Genomic DNA, 25,291 nt, shown 5'->3' on the forward strand with positions numbered 1-25,291 from the left:
AGAAAGCAACTTATAAACTTTGTCAATACAAGGCATAAACAATTTTCAAATTTCCTGCTTCATGGAAAAATCTGCCAGATACTATTAGCCTATAGGCTGAAGAGTGGATGCTCCAACATTACAGAAGAACTTTGGGTGACTGTCCAGGCAGTGAGATGTCTCTGTCAATTCTAGAGTTTTGGAAGTTGCTTACAAGGCACTTCTTTTTTACTTCGGAAATATAGCCTTCTGGAGTCTTTGATTGAATTGAAGAATAGACAGTTATAATTATAGTTTTCTTTAGTGATGATAAAAAATAAAGTAGATATAAATATTGTAACTTTAATTCTTGCTTGATACCTGTTTTGTTATATGTAATTTTACTATGTTAAAGTTAAAACTTTCCTTTTTATTTAGACTGAAAAAGGGAGATGATGTGGGAAGTCCTTCTGTATATGTGTTGCTTTTATTGGTTAATTAATAAAGAAGCTGCTTTGGCCTATGATATGGCAGAATAGAGCTAGATGGTGAAAACTAAGCTGAATGCTAGGAGTAAGAAGGTGGAGTCACAACTCCTGTATGCTTCAGTATTTCTTAGGCTTTTTCTCATCCCATATCATACCTCTTTTAGGATGACCTTATTATTTCTTCTGACTATATTAACTTTATTGTAAGATACAAATTTCCTGGGCCTTTTCTACCCCCTCAGGAAATATGCTGCAAATATTGTTTATAGTTTTAATCTGCATGTTGCCTTTATGTGAACAGACTTGTATAAGTATGAATGTCATCAGTGCTATTTTGTTACCTTGCTGTTTTCATATAGCTCTTCCTCGGGCGCCTTATAGAATACATTTTCACTTTCCATCTACTGTAAATGATAGAGATGTTTAACCATGATAAAATATTTGCTAATTTGCTACCTGGTTGTTTTTGAGACATGTACTCACTCATAGGTGGTTTTTAAACATAAAGCCAAGAAAGCCAGCCTACAAACCACAATCCCAGAGAACTTAGACAACAATGAGGACACTAAGAGAGACTTACATAGATGTAATCTACATGGGAAGTAGAAAGTATAAAAAGACAAGATCTCCTGAGTAAATTGGGAGCATGAGGACCTTGGGGAGGATTGAAGCGGGGAGGGGAGAGGCAGGGAGGGGAGCAGAGAAAAATGTAGAGCTCAATAAATATCAATAGAAAATGTATATAGAAATAATTATAGAGGCATAAATATATTTAAACACAGTACAATATGTTAAAATATAAACTAATAGTAAGATGAATCATCACAAAGAAGGCAAATGTATTATTTTATGCTCATTAAGAGAACTGGAAGCTTGGACATAGCTCATGAATACTTGTCTAGAATGCACAAGGCCCTGGATGTGCTGAACAACAGCAAAAGGTGGGGTGGGGGTGCAGGGGAGAGCAGGGGGTAAAGAAGATGATGCCACCCAGGTCAGTAGGGAAGGTTAGGAAGAAGAGGGAGTAAAGAAGACAACAATGCCATCCGGGTTACAACCGTCTTACTTCTGGAGAGATGGCTTACTCAAAGATTAAGAACTTGCACTGCTGTTGCAGAGGACCTGAGTTTTGCCCACAGGACCTAGCTGGGTAGCTCACAACTGCCAGTAACTCTAGTTCTAGGGAATCTCACACTTTTCCTCTGTTCTCTGAGCATAAACACACATGTGATACACACACATAAAAATCTTTAAAAAATTTTTATACTCACTTACTTTCATGATACATATAGTAAATAATTTAGATATTAAAAGCTAGCAATATGATTAGATGGGAGTTTTCTAGAATGAAGTTATAAAAAAAGCAAAGGAAAAAAATGGGTGCTAGTGTTTTAAATGAGCTGTTAAGTTCTTTTATTCCAACTCCTAACTCACCAGTGTAAATAGAGGCTTCTCTTGCAGCTACAGGCATGTTGGAGGTGTTGGCCACCAGTGCTGTCCTCTTCATGATTGACTCTACTTTACCATCAACTTCCATAGTGAGCTGAGGGTATGAAATCCATTAGTGATCCCCCACTTTCTAAGTATAACATTTCAACATTCCAATTTCTCCCCCCCTTTAAAAAGTTATAACTTGTTCATGTTTAATCCTTTCAGTCAGAATTCCCAAAGAACATCCCCCATCATGCCAACCCTTTTCCCTGGCCCACAGTGCTGTTTGAGAAATGGACAATTACAAGTGAACAAAGGAAACCCATTACTTTGTGAAAAAGGAAATGTTACCACAGTAACCTAGATCACAAAGCCCATGTAAAGCTTAGACAATTAAATGTTTGGTTTCTTTTTTAGACACTGTCTCAAGTAGTCCAGGCTAACCCTGAACTACTGACCCTCTTGGCTCTGCCTCCCAAAGTGCAGGAATTACAAGCATGTGCCACCACACCCAGCTAAATATAAATGCCTTATTGTTTTATCCTTCTTATCTTTCTCTCATGTGAGAACAAAGATGAGAAACTTTTAGGTGTTTAACTCCAAAGAATTCATTTCCTTTTTCTTTAAATATACAAATTAGTCACGAATATTAATTTAAAATTCTTCAAAAACATCTTGAAAACTGAAAGCACTGTTCTTTACCCAGCATAAAACTATTAATTGCCAATGACAGCTGATGAGCCATTATTTTCTCTAGAGGATTATTTGAAGTTTTCTACAGACAGACCTCGGGGAAGTCCCGTAGAACTTCGGACATCTCATTCCCTCTTTCACCGCATCCTACGTAGATGATCACGTCGCTGTTGGAGTACTTGGACAGAGACTGTGAAATCACTGTCTTTCCACAGCCAAAAGCACCCGGGATAGCAGTAGTTCCTCCTTGAACACACCTAAAAGACGACAACAAAGAGATGAACATGGTAGGTCACGCCGTAGCCCCAGCATTTGGAAGGCTGAGGTAGTAGGATGATCCATGATTGGAGGCTAGCTTGATTCACATATCGTTCGGAGTGAGACACTGTCTCAAAAACAACCAGGTAGCAAATTAGCAAATATTTTATCATGGTTAAACATCTCTATCATTTACAGTAGATGGAAAGTGAAAATGTATTCTATAAGGCGCCCGAGGAAGAGCTATATGAAAACAGCAAGGTAACAAAATAGCACTGATGACATTCATACTTATACAAGTCTGTTCACATAAAGGCAACATGCAGATTAAAACTATAAACAATATTTGCAGCATATTTCCTGAGGGGGTAGAAAAGGCCCAGGAAATTTGTATCTTACAATAAAGTTAATATAGTCAGAAGAAATAATAAGGTCATCCTAAAAGAGGTATGATATGGGATGAGAAAAAGCCTAAGAAATACTGAAGCATACAGGAGTTGTGAGCAGGTGAGAGCCAGGGTTTCATGGCAAGGCAATAAATACTCAAAGTCGTGAGAAATTAAAAATACTGAACTTCCTGTGTGTGTGTGTGTGTGTGTGTGTGTGTGTGTGTGTTTGGATAGTGTTTCTCTGTATAGCTCTGGCTGTACTAGAACTCTGTAGACCAGGCTGGCCTATAACTCACAGAGATCTGCTTGCCACTGCTTCCCCGAGTGCTGAGATTAAAGACACGTGCCACCACCCCAAGCTTGAAATTTTATTTTATTTTATTTTTTTGGTTTTTCGAGACAGGGTTTCTCTGTGGCTTTGGAGCCTGTCCTGGAACTAGCTCTTGTAGACCAGGCTGGCCTCGAACTCACAGAGATCCTCCTGCCTCTGCCTCCTGAGTGCTGGGATTAAAGGCGTGCACCACCATCGCCCGGCCGCTATTTTGAACAATAAGTTTAGTGATGTGTGGTTGAGGGAGAAACCAGTCTTTTCTGGAAACTAAATAGTGAGGGCATTGTAAAAAGCACAGCAGAATAGAGAGAAGCCTTATGTCTAGCAAAGGAAACAGAAAAAGAGCACACTATACATTACTACTGTTGGCAGCATACAGAGGCCATTTGATTTTAGAAATTAACAATCAATAGAAAGCCAATCTATTAATTCTAGGAAGGATAGTTATATGCTTTGACAGAGTTTTCAGGAAATTTTATTTTTCAGTAAGTTTTTAAAAATAATGCTATTTGTGACTGTGGAGTCTTAAGTATTGGCAACAGAGGTACCTAATTCACCATTGTTACCCTGGCCTAAATAAAACCTATCACAGTATCAAATACAGAGAACTCATTTCTGCAACGATTATGAAAAGACAGTTACATACAGTAAATAAGTAACTTGAGGGCAAATGGGGGAACATATCTGATGTGGGAAGGTCATTTGTCAATCTGTTGTTTCATTGGTTAATCAATAAAGAAAACTGCTTGGTCTGATAGGTCAGAAAATTAGGTAGGTGGAGTAGACAGAACAGAATGCTAGGAAGAAGGGAAGTGAGATCAGACGCTATGCTGCTCCTCTCCAGGGCAGATGTGATGAAGCTCCAGCCCAAGATGGACATACACTAGAATCCTTTCTGGTAAACTACCACTTCGTGGTGCTACACAGATTATTAGAAATGGGTTAGTCAAGATATGAGAGTTAGCCAAGAAGAGGCTGAAAGTAATGTGCCAGGCAGTGTTTAAAAGAATACAGTTTCCGTGTTATTATTTTGGGGCATAAGCTAGCCAGGCGGCCAGGAGCCAGGTGGCAGGAACATAGCCAGCTGCTCCTTTCTACACATATCAAACTTACGGAAAAAGGGCATCAAGAACTCTCTGGCCAGTAAGCAAAGGATGGTTGGCTGGTAGCTTTTCCGTGACAGGCCGAACCTGACGCACGGGCCATACTTGGACCATGCTAAACTTCTCCTTCACACCTTCAAATTCAAGCTCCAGGACGACATCCTGTAAAAAACGAAAACAGTAGAATTCTAAGGGTGGCTAAATCTGTGAACGGTTATCCCAAAACGTGAGCAGCCCCAGTTCCTCTTGTGGACAAGAAGGGAGATGCACACTTTCTATTATGTGTCTTACATACGGCCACGCTTTTTATCCTAGGTGTACTACTAGTTCACTGATTAATAAAAGAAGTGTGGTAAGAGGTTTTTGGAAAGGAGCACATGACACAGTAAGCAGCTACATAAATTGTAACTGCAAATAGCATTGGCTATGAATAAAGCTGCTTTGGGCCTACTGCAGTGCTGAATAGGACAAGGTGAGAATTCCAAGCAGATAGAGGAGGAGAGAGTAGGCGGAGTCAGAGGGAAGTCATGTAGCCTCCTCAGGAGATAGATGCTGGGCATGGGACGGAACCTTACCCGGTAGGCCATAACCATGTGGCAACATACAGATTAATAGAAATGGTTAATTTAAGATATAGCAGCTATGGGTTCACCTTTTTATTTAGCTTCTCTAGGATCATGGATTATAGGCTCAATGTCCTTTATTTATGGTTAAAATCCACTTATGGAGTGGGGAGGACCTTGGACTTCCCACAGGGCAGGAAACCCTGACTGCTCTCTGGACTGGAGAGGGAGGGGAAAGGGGGATGGGAGGAGGTGGAAATTTTTAAGTAAAAATAAATTAATTAATTAAAAAATATATAATAGCTAGCCAATTAGAAGCGTGAGCTAATAGGCCAAGCAGTGTTGTAATAATACAGTTCCTGTGCGATTATTTCGGGTCTAGGTGGCCAGGAAACAAACAAGCAGCCTCTGCCTATAGCACACGTCTTTAATCCTAGCACTAGAGAGGCAGAAGCAGGCAGATCTCTGTGTTTGAGGCCAACTTGCTCTACAGAAGGAGTTCCAGAACATCCAGAGCTAGATAGAGAAACCCTGTCTTGAAAAACCAAAAACCAAACCAAATCAAGCCAAAATTTAATGTTAACTTTTATTAATATATTTAAAAAAGAAGTGATAATATGATAGCATCTATGTACACTGAGACTGTTTCAATTATTCTCAAATAATTCCAAATTTTAGGAGAAACCTGTAGCTTGCTTAACACATGAAGGGTCTCGTTCAACAGCAATTCCTCCACTGGGAACGAGCGAATCTCTTAAGCCAGTGAACAACTCCAGAAAGCTGTCTCAGAATACCAAACCAATGCATGTCCCTGTATGCTGTAAAGCACACACTTATTTTTGGCAAGTAGTTTTTGAAAAACTGGTTATTTGCATTTTACTAGGGGGTTATCACATGTTATCATGGTCTTCTCAATAAATTATCTTCAGATTCAAAGACTGCTGAGTCTATTGTATCTGACAGTACGTGACATAAATAAAATCAATAAACTAAGTCATATACGGTGCAATGGTGCAGGATATTTGATTGTGCTGTGAAACCCCAAGGTGATGTTAATAAATGAACTTGGGATCAGAGAGTGGAGTCAGTGACTAGCTGACAAAAATGAGCCAGGGGACCCAGGATATGGACGGATGGACACAGGAAGGAGGAAGGGACTTCAGAGTTTCACAGTCTTTTGGGTTTGGGATGGTCTGGGGAGGTTCACCCTCTTGCTGGGTTGGCTGGCTGCTTCTTGGCTTCTCTGATCTAGCAGGTTTTCATCCCAACATCTGACCACCAAGTCCTTATTTATTTCTTTTTTTTTGGGGGGGGGGGGGTTCGGTTTTTCAAGACAGAGTTTCTCTGTAGCTTTGAGGCCCATCCTGGAACTTTCTCTGAAGACCAGGTTGGCCTTGAACTCTCAGAGATCTGCAGGCCTCTGCTTCTGCTGGGATTAAAGGCACTGCCTGTCTCAAGTCCTTATTTGTAATAGAACAACTTAGATAAAACAATAGCCACTCTGGTTGCCTGGGGGGACCTGAAATCCCAACAGGCCTTGTGGGCAGTGGGGTAAGACTGTGGGCTGTGGAGCATAGAGAGTAGTTAAAATATCAGTAGGCTGAGGTGTGGTTGCTAAGCAGAAATAAAACAACAGTGGACTTAAAGTAACAATTCACACAATCTATTACATAATCATGTGACTACTAATTGACAGTTAAAATCAAAGTTCATTCTAATCCTAATGAACATGAGATTTAGGCAAATCCATCAGTTAAAAAGATAGGAAAATGTCATACTTCTTTTTTAAAAGGTACATTCTGTTTCTTGTATTCTCAAGTCCAGGTCAAAACAAAATCACTCTTAAAAATTTATACAGCTCAGTGGTAGAGTCATTATTTAGCATATGCAAGGCTCAATTTGTTCCCTACCATCATAAAAATAAGGAAAGTAAATGAATAAATAAACAAATAAAAAACCTTAAATTATTAGAAATGTTTTAATGGTTTTAGGGAACGGAACTGCTGGTAACTGCCATATATGAACAAGTTGCCGTGCAGGACAAAACCCAAGTAGTACTTACAGAGGCGTCATAATGCCCAGGCGGTGCGATGTAAGTCACACTTCCTCTGTTGCGTGGGGGTAACATGATTTTGTGTTTGATGAGTGAGTTCTCATTGACAATCCCGTAAATATCCCCACCAGTGATATGACTACCAACCTAAGGAACAAATGCATTCACTTTTTAATACTTGAATAAAATAAGTAGACTTACCCTTACTTTTGCATTTGCCTAACATAAATAAAGCATTAGTCTATGTACAATAAGTGCATTAAAAATTGGACAGTACATCCATGGTTTATACTTATTTAGACTAAGAGTATAAAATATTTTACTAAATACACATTTTAGTCTTTCACCAACTTTAGGAATTCCTGGTTACACAGACATACCCGTAGATTTTTGCTGGGTGTAAACTCCCATTTGATATCTCTGCTAAGAGCAGACACATTTACTCCTCTGGGAATGTAGATACTCTGGGTCTGACTGCTGATATCTGACAGGGGTCTCTGGATACCATCAAAAATGGCTCCCATGATGCCAGGACCAAGCTCTACTGAGAGAGGCTTCCCAGTGCGGAGTACAGGGTCTCCAACAGAGACACCAGCTAGAAACAGCAGTTGAGGAAAATGTAAAACAGAGTTGGAAGATACTATTAATAGAAGTAACCATTTAAAGGGCCATGACATTTAAGGAGATCTAGAAGTTCCCAAGGTTTCCCACAGACTTGATATTTCAGTAATATTTTACAGTGTCTAAGAACAAAAGATATACCTATGATCATATCCAAAGAGTTTAATAAGTGTGTATATCCTAACAACTGATATCAATGAAAGAATAATGAGTAAACTGGAAACAAAAAGAATTAATTTCGTTCCCAAATAACCACAATTCTAATGATGAGAAAGGTGTATGTATTTTTTGGATACTGTAGGACTTTCAGTAAGACTGGAAACCTACTGCATATTTGTGTCTACCACCTTGGATTTTAAGTCTGGTGACCACCAAAAGCTCAGCCTTGTAAACATTCATGATGTCAGTGACAAGAATATAATGCAACCGAATACTGTAAGCGGCTAGTCATGTCTGATGAAGTATCTTAACATTCCTGTGTGAGCCTCGGGACGTCCTGGGCACTGCTGAGTCTACCTATTGCAGTTTTCAAGTGCCTCTGCAGTTTAGGAGTCACGGGTTGAAGAACAGAAGCAAAAGCATTTCCTTCCTGCTTCACTGTGAACATACCACTGCAGAACAGCAGTCTTCTATAAAGAATAGTGATACTTAGACAAAAAATAAAAATTTTGAGAGCTAAGGAGATGATTTAGAAAGAGAAGAGTCTAAAGTTGAGCACTGATAGTGAATCTTCCTTGTTTTATAGCATTTGTTGACAGTACAACTAATACAACTTTCACTGAGAATAATTTAGAAAAATCTCTCAAAAAATGTTACACTGTAACATTTTTTAAAAAAAGACTATAAGTCATCAAATGTATACTATTGATTACAGAATCATGATAATCCTATATGCTGGAATTATATGTAGCTATAAAAAAGGAGTAAGAACATCTATGAATTATAGTAGAAGGGTCTCTAAAACATTTATTCTCATTATCAGTATCTGATATGAATTTTATTAAATCTATGAGTTCAAAGAATTGTAGGCCCTAACAAAGAATTTCTCAAAAAAGTATTCCTTTCTCTAGATCACATCATTAACATTTTTCCATGATCTCAGTTATTAAAGTGCTTGCAAGCATGAGGATCTGAATCTAATCTCTAGCATCCATGTTAAAAAGTGCATTAAATCTCAGCTCGGATAGGCAGACTCGGATTCTTGGGGCTGGAGAGCCAGCAAGTCTAACCTATTTGGCAAGCTCCATGCAAAATGAGCTCTTGTCTCAAAGTGTTGGGTGGCACATGAGGTTGCCTTCTGGGTCTTCAGCCACATGTGTCCTTATATGTATGTGTGCCTGCACATACACAAACACACAGAGACTTCAATTCCTTCGTAGATGATTCTGTTTTACAACAGCACCAACTACTCCTACAGGAAAGCTAGCTATTTCCAAGCATGCTTGTTAGAAGAGCAAGAAAACCAAATCTGCTTAAAACCCCAAGGACTTAATGCTGACCTTGAGAATTAAGTTAAAAGACATATGAATTTCTAAAGAGCAACTCTCTGTGAGGCTTACAGAGAATTACAGAATATTTCTCTACATTTTTATTAAAAAAATGTTTCTAGCATTGGTTGATCATGTGTGCGTGAGTGCAGGCATGGAAGAATAGGAAGCGTTGTACCCTGTTTTCTCCTTCCACCTTTGCACGAGTTCCAGGGTTCAGACATCTTGTTGGATTTGGCGCCAAGCATCTTTACATGCTCCACTATCTTATCAGCCCCTCCTCTATTTTCACAGAAAATTGGAAATAGGGATTATGCATAAGTCAATATAGTAGCGACCCAATAGCAAGGACTTCTTAGTGCTAAAGCTGTAATATATTATTCACTGAGAACAGTGAAATGCTCTATATTCATTATTTTTTAAAAAAAATCATGACTAGGTAATTTTAACTACATAAGCCAATATTATTATTCCATTTACGCTTTCCTCTACAATACAAAATCTTCTAAATAAATTTGCAACTGTACTTCCTGAAGTTTGTGACACCAAATGTTAAGAGCAATGAAAATTCAGAATACAATTCCAGTTTCTTAAGCAAGAACATAATTTCCAGTAGCTCTTTCTTGAATATTTCTTTATTATATGTACATCACTCATGCATTGTCATTGGTTATTACTGCTTCTACTTTTGCCTTAAACCCTTAAACCCCGACACACAGAAAGCGGCAGGAAACCAAACAGAAAAAGGATACAAGTTTCTTCATACACCTGAATGGTAGCCATGTCGCCTTCCAATCGAATAATCTCTCCAACCAGCTCGCTGTGACCTACTCTCACCAGCTCATACATAGCTGCACCTGCCATGTCACAGGCTGTAACCACTGTAAAGAACAAGAAACTGGTGACCCAAAGTTCTGTGAATAATTACAAATAATTTCAGTATCCAATAAATTCGGTAGCACGCCTTCTCATTATTCATATGGAAGAAGAATTTCCACTATGGAGCAACCTTTATGGTTTCACATAAAGACATACTTTTAGTAAGTGATACAGAGGAGACAAAATAAACTTTTAGGCTAAGGTCATTGATCAATGCAACACAAAAGCCAACCAATTTAAGAACTCGAAGTCTCATACGAAAGCACTTACCTCACAGTACTGCAGTACATCCTGAACAACCCACGTTACTTTATACACGCGCCGAAGGCTTTAGGAACCATAAACAAACAAACAAGCAAACACCTTACACTAGAATTAAGAGCTTCAGAATGTCATACAGTAGATAGTCTATTGTGCTGTTATCCCATGAGAGACTTTTGCTTTTCATTACTTTAAACCAGTGATTCTACAGTTTCCTTAGATGTGAACCTTTAGAACCTTTAACAAACTGTTAATTCAAGGATTAAAGAAGAATTTTATCCATAGCCAGATAGTACACATCTGCAACCTCAGCACTTGGGAAGCAGAGCCACAATCAGGATATGTATATGTATATATGTATGCATATAGCAAGTTCAAGGCCAGCCCAGGTTATTTGAAATCTGCCTAAAAATAACACCACTGCCCCACATGTGCATAATTAATTCCTTTTATTAAAGAATAGGATGTTTATAACCAGCCTCCACCACTGTATAAAGTTTCAGTTAAGAAAGGACCTCTATTTTCAACTCACAAGCAGGAGCCAGAATTAGAACTTGCTGCTATTTTGGACCATGCTGTCTAGCAAACAAAAATTATTTTTCTGAAAGGAAGAGAAGGGTGCCCCATTTGTAGAAATGCATAAGAGCGAGCCCATTCTTAATACTTCGCCTGCAATACAACTGATTACAGCTATGTGATAGGGATTGCTGCGGTGGAAAAGAATAAATGCTAATTAACTCGCTCTAGAAAACTGAAGACCTATTAGTTTCCTATTTGCTTCTGTATATACAATATAAGAAGGACTAAAATGTCTGGAAATATCAGACAGTGAATTTAAAAAATCCTATTTCATAAATCCCAAAGGATATCATTTTTCTGTTACAGTGGTTCTCAACCTGTGGGTGGCAACTCTTTTGGTCACATATCAGACATCCTGCATATCAGATATTTACAGGGAAATCCATAACAGTAGCAAAATTACAATTATGAAGGGGCAATGGAATAATTCTATGGTTGGGTTACCACATGAGGAACTGTATTAAAGGGTCATAGTGTTAGAAAGGTTAAGAACCACTGCTCTATTAAGAAGTACTTAGGGATTAAAAAGGGATCAAAAACAATGAAATGTGTACTCTTTACTTCTTGCCAATGAGCCTACGCTCATTAAATTCTCAGGGAGAAGAAAGTGGGACACACGAATTAAGTCTTCATTTGCAAAACACCAAAAAGCTGTCATCACGTTCAGGGTGATAAGAAGACAATAACTATGGCGTGAGAGGAAAGATAAATTTTTATGTCACTAACAAAATTAATAATGAGCAGTTGTACCCAGGGAACTGCAAGTCACATCTGTTAGTGGGATATTCAACAAAAAAATGAATACTAAAATGAGATGATTATTTTTAAATACAAAGTTTGACCAAATGGATACATACAAAATTTAAAACTACTTTCTATTTTCAGTATCAGGCCATCAGACTTCTTCCTTTCTAGTAGTCAGTTGTGAGATATACCTGCAATAGTCATTCAGACCGATGTATAAACACAAAGAAGACACGCTAACATTACCAAGAAACGCTCTGGAGGTCATTATAGAGATCAACTGAACATTTATTATACATCAAGGTACTGTGTATTACACGTTACAAACCTTAAAGCTTTTTAAATTTCAAATTTAACAACAACAACAAAAAGTTGAAGCTATGTTTCCCTAATAAGCATGGTACCCCAAAGCTGGACTCAATGACAGACCATCAATGCACGTGATTAGTGCCTGAGGAACCACCATGATGGCTACACCCCTTCATAGTCACTACAAGACTTAAAGTAGGAAGCCATCTCTGTGGGTCAGTAGGCACTTGTTTCTCCCCACGGCCCTTGGAAAGACCTGGGAAAGATGCTGCTCGCAGAGAGGCACCCTTCCTCTTAGAGGACTGCATTACTTACCAGGCCCTGAGACTCCATGTACATAACCAAAAGTGCTTTCTTTATCTTCATCACGTATTTTGGGTAGCTTGGAGAAATCCATTGTACTAATTTACCTAAGACAAAAAAGGAAAGTAAATCAGAATTACAAACTCTAAAACAAAATAATTAGCATAGATGGTATATATTCTGTTCCAGAATGAAATATAACATAAAATTCACAAAATTTAGTTATTAGGGCTTATTCAATTGCCAGCTTTTTCAATTGTATCTAAGCATCTATTTCAATTGTACCTTTTCCTTTATTTTTTCAATGCTTTATCCATTTTTAAAAATCCTATGGGTGGCCGGGCGGTGGTGGCGCACGCCTTTAATCCCAGCACTTGGGAGGCAGAGGCAGGCGGATCTCTGTGAGTTCGAGGCCAGCCTGGTCTACAAGAGCTAGTTCCAGGACAGGAACCAAAAAAGCTACAGAGAAACCCTGTCTCAAAAGATCCAAAATAGGCCGGGCGGTGGTGGCGCACGCCTTTAATCCCAGCACTCGGGAGGCAGAGGCAGGCTAATCTCTGTGAATTCGAGACCAGCCTGGTCTACAAGAGCTAGTTCCAGGACAGGCTCCAAAACCAGAGAAACCCTGTCTCGAAGAAAAAAAAAAAAAAAAAAAAGATCCAAAATAAATAAATAAATAAAAATAAAATAAAAATCCTATGAGTGTTTTGTCTTAATGTGTGTATGTGTACAAAATGCATACCTGGTGCCTGTAGACAGGCCAGAAAAGGGTGCTAATCTCCTGGAACTGGAGTTATGGCTGTTGTGAATCACTGTGCAGGGGCTAGGAACCGTCCAGGACTTCTGCAAGAGGAACACCTTTGTAACCACTTAGTCCCCATCTTTGTTTTATTTATTTATTTAATCATAACACTTGTTACGGAACAAACTGTTTTACATTCAAATCTATCTTTAAGAATGCCTGGGGGAGGTCGGGTGGTGGCGACGCATGCCTTTATTCCCAGCACTTGGGAGGCAGAAACAGGAGATCTCTTTGAGTTCGAGGCCAGCCTGGTCTACAAGAGCGGTCCAGGACAGCTAAATTGTTACACAGAGAAACAAACAAGCAAACAAACAAAAAACCCCAGAAATTGAAATGCCTGGGGAGGAGGGCGGCATTTTTCCTTTTTTTTTCTTTTAGTAGAACACAGAACCACTAAGAACATTTAGTTCAGGGCCTGGGAAAATGGCTTGGTTATTAAGAGCACTTGATTTTTCAGAGGACCCAGGTTCAGTTCCCAGCATCCATATCACAGTTCACAACTGTCGCTAACTCCAGGTCTGGGGGAGAGGAGGTGACATCCTATTTTGGCTTCCACAGGCACCAGACATGCACAGGATACACATACATGCAAGCAAACATTTATACTCATAAAACAAAAATAAATATAAAAAATTACAAATATAAACTATTTATAAAAACAAACAAATAAATAAATCTTAAAAAAAAGAAAATGTAGTTTAACCTCTCTCTATCTTTAGGTGTGCAATCTGAAAACTTCAAGGGACAACTGCCTGTGTCTAAACACAGGCTAGAAACCTGGCCGGGTGGCCCACACTAGTATTCCTGGCACTTGGGAAGCAGAGTCAGAAGGTTTGTCAGAGGTTTGAAGATAGCCCGGTTTATCAAGAAAGCTCTGGACCAGCCTGTGCTCCAGAGAGAGATCCTGACTAAAACCAACAAAGGACACATAAAACAATACCAGAAAGGAAAATTGGTGAAGGATTCTGGCGTTGAAAGTTTATTTTGGGGCTGCTGATTTAAGTTAACAATTATTAATGATTATATTACGGCGATAAAAAAAATACTTAGATGTGAGAATGCTAAATAATGCCCTCCAATCAACCACAAAATAAAGTGCTATATCATACACATTTAGTAAATGTTAAAAGACTACAATGTTTAGTGAAGGCATTTTGAAGGTCAGGTAGTATGTGTACAAACTAGACAAGGGTGAGTGGCAAAGACATTCCAGAAGGGACAACAAGAGAAGAATGGAAATAAAAGATTCAGGAACAGTATAACAGACCAGTCTGGCTGGTAGAAAAGCTTACCTTACATCAGGGCAACAATAGGGATTAAGTATGCAGAGATACACGATACTAATTTATGGGTCTCTACCTGAATGTCAAGAAAACAAATGCACTCACGCTGTTGCTGAAACAGTAAATCGGGAGAGGCTTGAATGGCATTGCACTTCGGTGGACTGTGGCAAAGCTAGAGAATAAAAGCTGCAGCTAAAACACGTGACTATGTTCAGGGTGCTTTTACTGGTCACCCCGCTGTACTATACAGAAAAGTGACTTCATTTTTCAAGGTCTAAACACTGTATTGGACTGTATTCTACCATAGAGAACATGGGTAAAGTGCAGACCAATATGGATAAAGCACATATAACAACAAAGGTAGCCGGAACGTAAGTTCTGAAAGTGCTGAGTCCAGAGAGAAAGAACACAGGCAGGAAAACCAAGGCCTGAGTTTGTTGAGATGGCAACACCGAGGAGTGATTTTCAGTACTTTTAGAGATGCTAGATGATCACAGTTACACCACACACTTTTTTTTTTTTTTTTTTTTTTTTTGGTTTTTCGAGACAGGGTTTCTTTGTAGCTTTGGAACCTGTCCTGGAACTAGCTATTGTAGACAAGGCTAACCTCGAACTCGCAAAGATCAGCCTGCCTCTGCCTCCCGAGTGCTGGGATTAAAGGTGTGTGCCACCACTGCCCGGCTAAAGGGTTTTTTGTGTTTTTTTTTTTTTTTTTTTTTGAGACAGGGTTTCTCTGTAGCTTTGGAGCCTGTCCTGGAGCTAGCTCTTGCAGACCAGGCTGGCCTCAAACTCACAGAGATCCGCCTGTCTCTGCCTCCTGAGTGCTGGGATTAAAGGTGTGCACCACCACTGCCTGGCCAATTTGCAATCTTTTAGCTGTGTGGAGCCTACAGGTAAATCTTGGGTGTTATTTCTCAGGAGTGTCTGCCTTGCCTTTGAGAAAGAGTCTCGCTAGGACTTGGGCTTGCAGATTTGCTCAGGCTAGCCAGTGAGGCCTAGGCATCCACCCGTCTCAGCCTCCAGGAAGCACAGCTGACTTAGTGGGTGGGTGCTGAGGGCTGAACTCACATCCCGATCCATGAGCCACAAGCACTTTACGAATTGAGTTATCTTCCCAGTCCCGAGAACAACAAGGCTTCCTAGAAAATACCAGATGATGGGAGAAAAGACAAAGGAAAAAACCCTAAAGATAATATATATAGTTAGGATAGAAGTTGTCAAAATCTTCAAACTAAGAGGAGGATGGAAAGATAGCTTAGCTAAGAGTTTTTGCTGCTCTTACAAAGGATCAGATAACAACCACGATCAGGCAGTCACAACTGCCTGCAACTCCAGCTCAAGGGGATCTGATATCCTCTTTAGGCCTCTACAGTTAGCCTCATACAAACAAATATACACATAAAAATTCTTCAGGGGCTGGAGAGATGGCTCAGTGGTTAAGATAGTTTACTGCTCTTGTAGAGGAGCTAAGTTAGTTCCCAGCATCCACACGGTAATTCACAACTGTCTCTATGTCCAGTTCCAGGTGATCCATTGTCAGGTGATCTCTGTGGGGTCTCGTATGGATGTGATGCGCATGCACACATATTCAGATGCACACACATATATGCACACCTTCAGGAAAGCAGACATGTTAGTGAGGTCACCGGCCAGACTAAGTTCTTCCCCAGTGTGGGTATTTCCTATACAGTGCTTGTGACACATGATCATCCGCCCAGTAAAGGGGAGACAGCATGAGAACCTTGAGTCAGCTGACTCGGGATCACATTTAGGTTCCTCTAATATGCTGCAGGAAAACTGAGACAAATCAAAATCCCTTATCTTTAACTGAAAAAACAAAAATCACACTACCAATTCTCTAAGAATTGTGATTTAATTACAGATTTGGTCAAATGTTCCTTGTGAAATGAGAAATGCTCACAAACATTCCCTTAGTAATGCTACTTGAATAAAATCTCAATTTTGAAAAGCCCATTTACTTCCAGAAATGCCTTCTTTCACAGTGGGTATGTCTATGCTCCCACCCTTCTGTTGTTCCTTGCTCCAAGGCAATCTTTTATGATCCCTCACTCCTTGGGCTAGCCTTCCTGAAAGTATTTTATCGTATTTGTATTGACTGCTTTCCAACTGGAGCACTAGAAATAAAAACACTTTAAATACTGAGTAAGAACAAAAGACTATTACTTCAGGTGATCTGGACACGCCTTTGTTTGGCAGGGCAGAGACCAAGACTTTGAGTCAAAAAGACTGAGCTTAAATTTTTAAATTGTGGCATTGGGAAAATCAAATTCTTTGATTATCCTGTTTCATCTGTTGATTCCAACAGGACTGAGGTAAGATACCTCACTGGTCTGCCTGAGGGAAAAGAAATATGAAGAGGAACTAATTTAATGTTATTATTCTAAGCCAAGATTGCCTCGTTTCTAAAAGGTTTAATGTTTAATGTAGCAGCATCAGGAGCTGCTACTTTCGCTTTTTAAATAAGATTTTTTTTTAATGCTATAAGATTTTTTTTAATGCTGCATGTTTGTGTGTGTCCAGGTGCCAGTGAATGCGGAGGTGGGGTGAGGTGGGGTGGATGAATGTTTGGTCTGCATGTATGTATGTGTACCACATGCATGCCTGATGCCCAAAGAGGTCAGAAGAGGGCATCAGAGCCCCTGCAACTAGGGTTACAGAGGGTTGTGAGCCACTATGTGAGTGCTGAAACCAAATCCAGGTCTTCTGCAATAGCAACAAATGCTTTTATCCTAGGGAGCATCTTTCCAGGCTCCTAAATGTATCCTTACCTTTCTATTATTTAAGCAAACATAATTACCTGGCTATTTTTTTAAAATTATACTGTGCAATATCATAATTTTATTTACTGAACAAAATGTACTATTAGCATCGATGATATGCCAGCTGCTGTACTACAGAAGAAAATATGTCGTGATATCCAAATTTCCTTTTACCATCCTTTAATCCTCTTCTGGCATGGTGAGAAAAAAGCCAGCCGGGCAGTTAACATAAGGAGATGCGCGTGCTCTCAGAAGCAGCACAGGCTGATTTTAGAAGATTGCAGAGGGAAGACGTGTGAAGTGGAGCTTAAAGGAGGGAAAGCTGAAACTCAAAAGACATCAGACTACACTTTGGAGTCACTCTGGTGACAAAGAGGCGTCAGGCTACACAGGAGAGAAAAGGCATCAGAGTACACAGCAGTGTTCTCCAGCAGACAGCTAAACTCTCCCGGGGTGCAGAAAGGCCTTCAAAGGTCTTCATGAGGCCAAACAGTATCTCTTGTAATTTTTAAACTAGATAACTAAAGTCTCAGTTATATATGAAAGATGATTAATGGAAAGAAATGAAATGGATTTGTTCATTAGTCAGCTGTTTTGTGGGTTTATCAGTCAGCTGGATAAGTATAGTCACAATGGGAACTTTGGGACCTATCCTTTTTAACTTCTTTTTGTTGTTGTTTTAAACATTCGAGGCACATACTAGGCATTAGAAGCAATAACATTAAGATAATAAGACAGTGATCCCAGTGCTCCAGAGGCAAGTGCAAGTCTGTGAGTTCAAGGCTAGCCTGGTTTACACAGTGAGTTCGAGGGCAGTCACAGAGAAACCCTACAAATTTACCTCTAGACAACTTGTCACCAGATGAACATCTTTGCTTTAATTTGACATTTTTTCTTTTTCTTTTCTTTTCTTTCTTTCTTTTTTTTTTGAGACAGCGTTTCTCTGTGTAGCCCTGGCTGTCCTGGAACTCACTGTGTAGACTAGGCAGGCCTGGAACTCATAAACATTCAGTTGAAAGAAAATACTGAGCCTGGTCCACAGAGTGAGTTCCAGGATAGCCAAAGCGACACAGAGAAACGCTGTTGCAAAAAAAAAAAAAAAAAAAAAAAAAAAAAAAAAAAAAAAAAAAAAAAAGAAGAAGAAGAAGAAAAAGAAAATAAATGCAGGATTTGAACCTGGGCAGCTGGCCTCTAACTCTATGCCTCTATGCTCTTTACGTATTTATACCCTTCTGCACCCTTAATTTACTATGTTGATTTCTAGTACTTGCATTGAAACAATTATATTTGATAAAGACAATATAATATTCTCTACCTCATCGTGACAGTTACATCAGAGTATCTCAAAAGCTCTCTCTTCTCAGATCTATAATTTTGTGAATTCTACATCAGCTCTGCCAAAACAACATTTTCTATTAGCAATACAAAGGAGTTTAAGGAAACTGAAAATTTTTTATTAGGTAGACATATTACAGAGATTTGATAAGTGAACACAATTGAGCATGTAGTAGTTTGATAAACACTGTTTTACAACATAGCAACTATTTCTTTTCTTTTCTTTTTTTTATATTTATTTATTTATTATGTATACAATACTCTGTCTGTGTGTACGCCTGCAGGCCAGAAGAGGGCACCAGACCCCGTTACAGATGGTTGTGAGGCACCATGTGGTTGCTGGGAATTGAACTCAGAACCTTTGGAGGAGCAGGCAATGCTCTTAACCTCTGAGCCATCTATCTATAAAAACAGTCAAAATAAAAAGTGCCCACTAATTTTTTTTTTTTTTTAAATTACACAGGGTTTCTCTGTGTAATATTCCTGGCTATCCTGAAACCAGGCTGGCCTCGAACTCACTGAGATCCTCCTGTCTTGCCTCTTGCTGGGATTAAAGGCGTGCGTTATGGCCTATGTCCAACACAGGCTGGAGAGGTGGCTGGGCAGTTAGGAGAGCAGCCTGCTCTTGTAGTGGAGTCTATTTCTGTGCCAGCGACCCTTAACGTGACTCACAACCCCTGTAACTCGTGGGGTTCTAATGCCTCCAGTCTCCTGAACATGCACCTTGGGCACCCACCCACACACACACACATAAACAATTAAAAATAAAAAATGTTAAACAACCTTCTAAAGTATTTTCAGGGGGAAAATTAAGAGTGATATTATATTAAAAGCTAACCTTATCCCAAGTCTTTACAGTAGAAGGTGCAAATACACTATGATTTGATGCTGCATGAGACTCCGTTTATACAGTTATCCCCGCCGGGGATGTGAAAGGGATACAGCACTAGCTCAGCAGGTTAGAGTTCCTGGGCTAGAACTCCAGAGCTCCCACCAGAGCCAGGAAGAAAATGTGGCATACACAGCTACATTCAAACAAAAACCAATTCAATGATTACATTAAAATTTATCCCGAGCTACTGGATTCCTATTTAAGGATAAAAAGCAACTATAATTTACAACTAAGATACCCTTAATTATAAATTATAGTTCCCACCATATTTGCGAAAAACAAAACAGAAAAGAATCTGTCATAGAAAAGGAACAACCCAGAAGGCAGCAGAGGCCGTCATCTGACAGTGAGTCATCAGTCTCTCCCCACCAGCACTGCGGAACACCAGAAGTTGCCTTCCCACCTCCGCCTTACAGCACACGCCAAACTGCCACTGTTAGTGTGCTGTACCTAGGAATGTCTTTTTCCTAGAACCCATTTCTTCTACTACCATAGTTTGGGCTAGAGACAAGGAGGTGACATAACAGATAATACTAAAGTTCCAAGGCAAATCACATACAAATCTGACCCACTTCACTAACACTGAAGTGTTATTTAATATAATATTTGAAAAAGAACATACTAATTCATTAAAAACAATTTTTGGAAAGCACAGAGTTTTTTGGTTATTTTGTTTATAAAAAAAACATTAGATTTCAACCAAATACCTAAGTTTCTTTTATTATTAATTGTATGCATCCCAAGGTATACAGTGTGACAGGTCGATACGGGTATGCAGGATGCAACAATCACATCAGGACATGTATGTAGGTGTCTACTGCTCCATTTCTTATTTACTGATTAACTTTAAAGACAGGGTTTCATTGTATGTACCACCCATCTTGGTTTCGAATTTATAATTCCACTGTTTCTGCCTCCTGAGTGATGTAACTATAGGCACGTGCCACTTAGTCTGACCTTACTTACATCTCTTTATTTTTATCAACAATTTTCCTGCATAGAGAAAGGTAACCTAACCTGTTTAATATTTTTATGCGTGCTCAAAGTTAATTCCAATTAAAAACTTTAGTTTGGTCATTTCTAATGCAAAATACTACTGCAAACTAGCCATGCTGTAAGTACTTCCCTATTCAGCTATTTTACCCGCTCAGCAGATCTATCTGAAATAGTATATGGCAGTGGTGGCGGCAGCAGCGCACACCTTTAATCCCAGCTCTTGGGAGGCAGAGGCAGGCGGATCTCAGTGAGATGGAGGCCAACCTGGTCTACAGAATGGGTTCCAGGACAGCAAAGAAAAAAAACAAAACAAAACACCACCCTCCCCCCAAAGCAGAAAACGACAAAGAAATGCTATATGACAGATTTATTTCACTATGCATACCTAGACTCCTTTTCCTGTCAATAAAACCTAAACCCAAATTTCCTTCAAATTTTGGGAATTCTATCATTTCAGTTGCTTGTTTGGGAATAGTCTAACCAATAAAAAGCAAGGAAAATCTTGTAGGAGCTTCTGAGAGCAATTTCTCTTCTCTTTTAGAAAACACTGCCCAGGAGAAACCACACCCTCCTTTGGAAGCTGATAAATCTGCACAGGATGTATGAAATGTAGCCACAGTCTGGGACTTTGACACAGTTAATTTGGGCAGTCGCCACCTTGCTACAAATGAAAACATAGAAGGACAAAGGTTTTGGGTCCTTGTCTTTATGGATCCATTCAATTGGTCAAAATAACAATAAAAGAGAATGATTCAGGAATAAATATTTTACATGTATATACATTTTGTACTATCATAAAAAAATGAATGGGTATACATAATAAAGTAAATAAATAAAAAAAAAAAGCCGGGCGGTGGTGGCGCACGCCTTTAATCCCAGCACTTGGGAGGCAGAGGCAGGTGGATCTCTGTGAGTTCAAGGCCAGCCTGGTCTACAAGAGCTAGTTCCAGGACAGGAACCAAAAGCTACGGAGAAACCCTGTCTCGAAAAATCAAAAAAAAAAAAAAAAAAAGATTTGAAGGTAAACTTAAGGTCATTAGTGAAATCATGAAAATTAGTAAAAATACTAAGGGAATGTATAGACAAAGCTGGGAGTCAAAGAGTAGAGGAGCACAAGAAAATTACAGGAGGCAAGCGGGTTTAATGGAACAAGATAACAAGTGCATGCCTACTTACACACCCTCAACACACACACACACACACACACTTCAGTCTTGTAGCAAAACAAAAGCATTTCTGAAAATGAAGACATAAGCTGTGAACGGAATCAATTTTACCAGCTAAATGGGTTCAAGCTTAGTTGTTAGCCTTGCCCACAATCATTTTTAAAGTATTTCTAGAAATGGTTATAAATTCTTTTTATCTTTGCATATTGCAAATATAGCCACATGGACTTAAATTATGCACAGCTAAAAAGTATTATGTACTATTTTAGGACAATGGAGATTTAATGTGGCAAATCACTTGAAGAGCTACCTTAGCAGGTTCTGAATTAATGGTCAAAAGAATAACCCATAATCATTACAAAGAAGCAATTTGAACTTATTACTAAGGAACACGGGAAGCAATTTAGTAATGTGCAGCTAAGCCCTTAAAGCGATTTCATTTCTGTTGCTATGCTAGAACACCCTGACAAAGGCACCTGAGGGAGCAAAGGGCTTATTAGGCTTACAATTCTGTCATCATCGAGGAGACATCAAGGCAGAAACTTGAGCAACTAGTCAAATTACATTCATAATCAAGGAGGAGGGTTACTCATGTGGCTGGCTTGTGTGTATTTACCTAGCTTTCTCTTGTCTCACACAATTCAGAACCTGTCTCAGGAAACTGCGGCCAACAATTGTCTACTTTAATTAACAATAAAGACGATCTCCCATTGTCTTCCTACTGCCAACCTGATCTAGATAAGTTCTCATTAGGAAGGACTATAGTCCCAGTGATTTTAGGTTGTGTCAAGTCGATAGTTAAAACTAACCAGCACAGTGTCTAATATGGATAAAAGAATCTCTACAACCTAAATTGAAAAACACAGCTATGGTAAAAAGTCCACAGACATTTTTCAATTCAGTGAGCAAGAAATAGCATTTCTAATGGTTTGCCCAAGTATATTTCAATTAGTAACACCTACAGTTTACTTATTAAGTTGGCCGTGAGTCGAGAAAGACTTGGTCATTCATAGAGGTTTTAAATGGTGTGGTCTGCTAAGGAATTAACGTGGTACTTGCAATAAGTCTCCGAAACTGCTATTGTGTAGCACTAAATTAACCGTTACTGTAATTATAAATCCATGAAACAAATCAAGGTTGGTAGCACACTTCTGTAATTCTTTTTTTTTTTTTACTTCTGTAATTCTTGAATTAGGAAAATGAGGCAGGAGCTCAAGTTTAAGGCTAGCCTGGGCTATATAGAGAGATCCTAGCTCAAGAAACTAAAAAGCAGCAGTGAGATGGCTCAGAGCATAAGGGCTTTGCCTTCAAACTTGAGGACCTGAGTTCAATCCTCCCATGAGCTGCCCTCTAATGTCCACATACTTGCTGGGACCCGCATGCACCCACCACCCATACACATGTGAGCGCTGGACTGTAACTACCAGGAAAACAGAGGCACTTGCTTTTGTCATAAAGCAGTCAAGCTGCTCACTCGGGACATAACCACCTAGTATTATTTAGTTTCAGTCTTGGCTGGGGCATGAGTAAAACAGGAACTCCTAGTCACTGAATGGAAACGGATAGCCCTTAGAAATGCAGCTTGGCCCAATGCCCAATATTGTTAAATCAGCACTTCCCTGGGGCCAAAGCTGAAGCCAAATATTATCACAGAATGACTTCTGAAATAAAGTATTAATAAGCATCTTAAAATATTAGGAAAGTTCCTTTTATTAAGTATACTAGCTTACTAAAAATTTAAATGTTATATTTATATCAATAATTTAGTGGCTTAAACTATTAACCATAACACAAATAATTCTATAATAAATGCACAGAGTGTAAAGTCTATTATTTGGGCTAGTATTATTTAAGAATTTATAGTCAACTCAAAAAGGCTATACATAGAAGGACAAATGAAGAAGTGACTTTTGACAGAGTATGAATTCAGTAGAACTATCACCTCTTCAACAGCTGACAATAGAATAAAAGGTTTGCACACACACAAACAAAGCTCTTCAGTCCATACCTGCACTAGATAATAACCAACCGAAGCTGAATACGGTGGTGCTCGCCTTTAACCCCAGCACCCGGGAGGCAGAGGCAGGCGGATGTCTGTGAGCTGGGGACCAGCCTGGTCTACAGAACAAGTTCCAAGACAACCAGGGTTACACAGAGAAAAACCAAAACAAACAAAAAACCAAAAAAACAACTGAAAATGGATAGTAGACCTAAATGTCAAACCTGTAACTACAAAATGCACCTTTTGAGTCTGAATTAGTTAGATTTAATTTAATATAAACAAATAGCAAATTGACAAACTGGATTTTAGAAAGTAAAAAATTTTACTTCTCAAAAAATATTATTAGAACAAAAGAGAAATTGCTGTGAAGAAATATTTATAAAGCAAAGCTGTAATACCTTAATATATTTTTAGAAAAGCAATGTTTTTTCTTTCATATATTTATTTTGTAATTTTTTTCTTTATGATTTTTCCATTAAAATATTTTCCTTAATTCAACATATTTTTTTTTTTTTTTTTTGGTTTTTCGAGACAGGGTTTCTCTGTGGTTTTGGAGCCTGTCCTGGAACTAGCTCTTGTAGACCAGGCTGGTCTCGAACTCACAGAGATCCGCCTACCTCTGTCTCCCAAGTGCTGGGATTAAAGGCGTGCGCCACCACCGCCCGGCTCAACATATTTTTTGCTTATGGTTTCCCTCCCCCAATTCCTCCAAACTTCTCCCCTCTTCCTTACCTACCCTTAATAATTCTGAATAAGAAGACAATGTAGGTTGGTGAGACAGCATAGCAGATATAAGAATCTGCCCCCAAGTCTGATGACTTAATTTTAGTCCTGGGACACACATGATGAAAAGGGAGAATTTACTCCCCAAAGTTGTTTTGACCCCCGCCCCCCAACACAGACTGAGACATACATATGCATACAAATTTTTAAAAGTGTTATTTAAAAGGCATTCCAATTAAAAAAAAAAGCAAAAGACTTAAACATATTAATATACACACTGACACAAATGGCGAATAACTTAAATACTTTCAAAGATACCTTCTATCACTTGGAAAGTACAAATTAAAACCATGATGCTTATTAGAATGGCTAAAAAATTAAGACTCACCAAGGTAGTATTAGTAAGGATTTGAAACAGGAACTTGCATTTAATGCTGGTAATAAGTCAGGCATGGTGGTACACACCTTTAATCACAGCACTGAGCAGCAGAGACAGGCAGATCACTGAGTTCGAGGCCAACTTGGTCTAAAGAGGGAGTTCCAGAACAGCCAGGGCTACACAGAGAAACCCTTTCTCGAAAAACCAAAATAGTATCTTGGATGATAACTTAGGAAGAAATGGAGCCTATTCTAAATGGGGCCTAAGGTTTCTGTCTTAAGACCCAGGCCTTGCTCTAACATTTTGGATATATGTTGGTGTAGCTCAATGGCTCTCAAAGGCAAAGGCAGAGAATGAGAACTACTACTCGTTGCTCTGTGCTATGCTAACTTAAAAGTCTTGATTGCTAATTTTTACCCACAGCCTAATTATCTCTATTTCTGGCTGTTTCCTCAGCCCTTCATATTCCCAGTACAACGACTT

At 39.1% G+C, this 25,291-nt stretch overlaps 1 protein-coding gene across 4 annotated transcripts in view; it reads right to left on the bottom strand.

The window, feature by feature from the left end:
- Atp6v1a (ATPase H+ transporting V1 subunit A) overlaps positions 1-25,291 on the bottom strand; it is a 53,957-nt gene that overhangs the window by 19,903 nt on the left and 8,763 nt on the right. For 3 of the 4 annotated variants that reach the window (XM_057764052.1, XM_057764050.1, XM_057764053.1), the window contains exons 2-9: positions 13,193-13,293; positions 12,463-12,557; positions 10,128-10,256; positions 7,648-7,862; positions 7,277-7,414; positions 4,662-4,813; positions 2,665-2,827; positions 1,881-1,989 (exon numbers count right to left, since the gene is read on the bottom strand). In XM_057764052.1, coding sequence (XP_057620035.1) covers positions 1,881-1,989; positions 2,665-2,827; positions 4,662-4,813; positions 7,277-7,414; positions 7,648-7,862; positions 10,128-10,256; positions 12,463-12,544 — 988 coding nt within the window. In that variant the 5' untranslated portion in view covers positions 12,545-12,557; positions 13,193-13,293. The remainder of the gene's footprint in view (positions 1-1,880; positions 1,990-2,664; positions 2,828-4,661; positions 4,814-7,276; positions 7,415-7,647; positions 7,863-10,127; positions 10,257-12,462; positions 12,558-13,192; positions 13,294-25,291) is intronic. The other variant, XM_057764051.1, reaches the window with a different exon arrangement.

This window comes from Chionomys nivalis, chromosome 3, assembly GCF_950005125.1.
Source record: "Chionomys nivalis chromosome 3, mChiNiv1.1, whole genome shotgun sequence".
Taxonomy (NCBI): Eukaryota; Metazoa; Chordata; class Mammalia; order Rodentia; family Cricetidae; genus Chionomys; species Chionomys nivalis.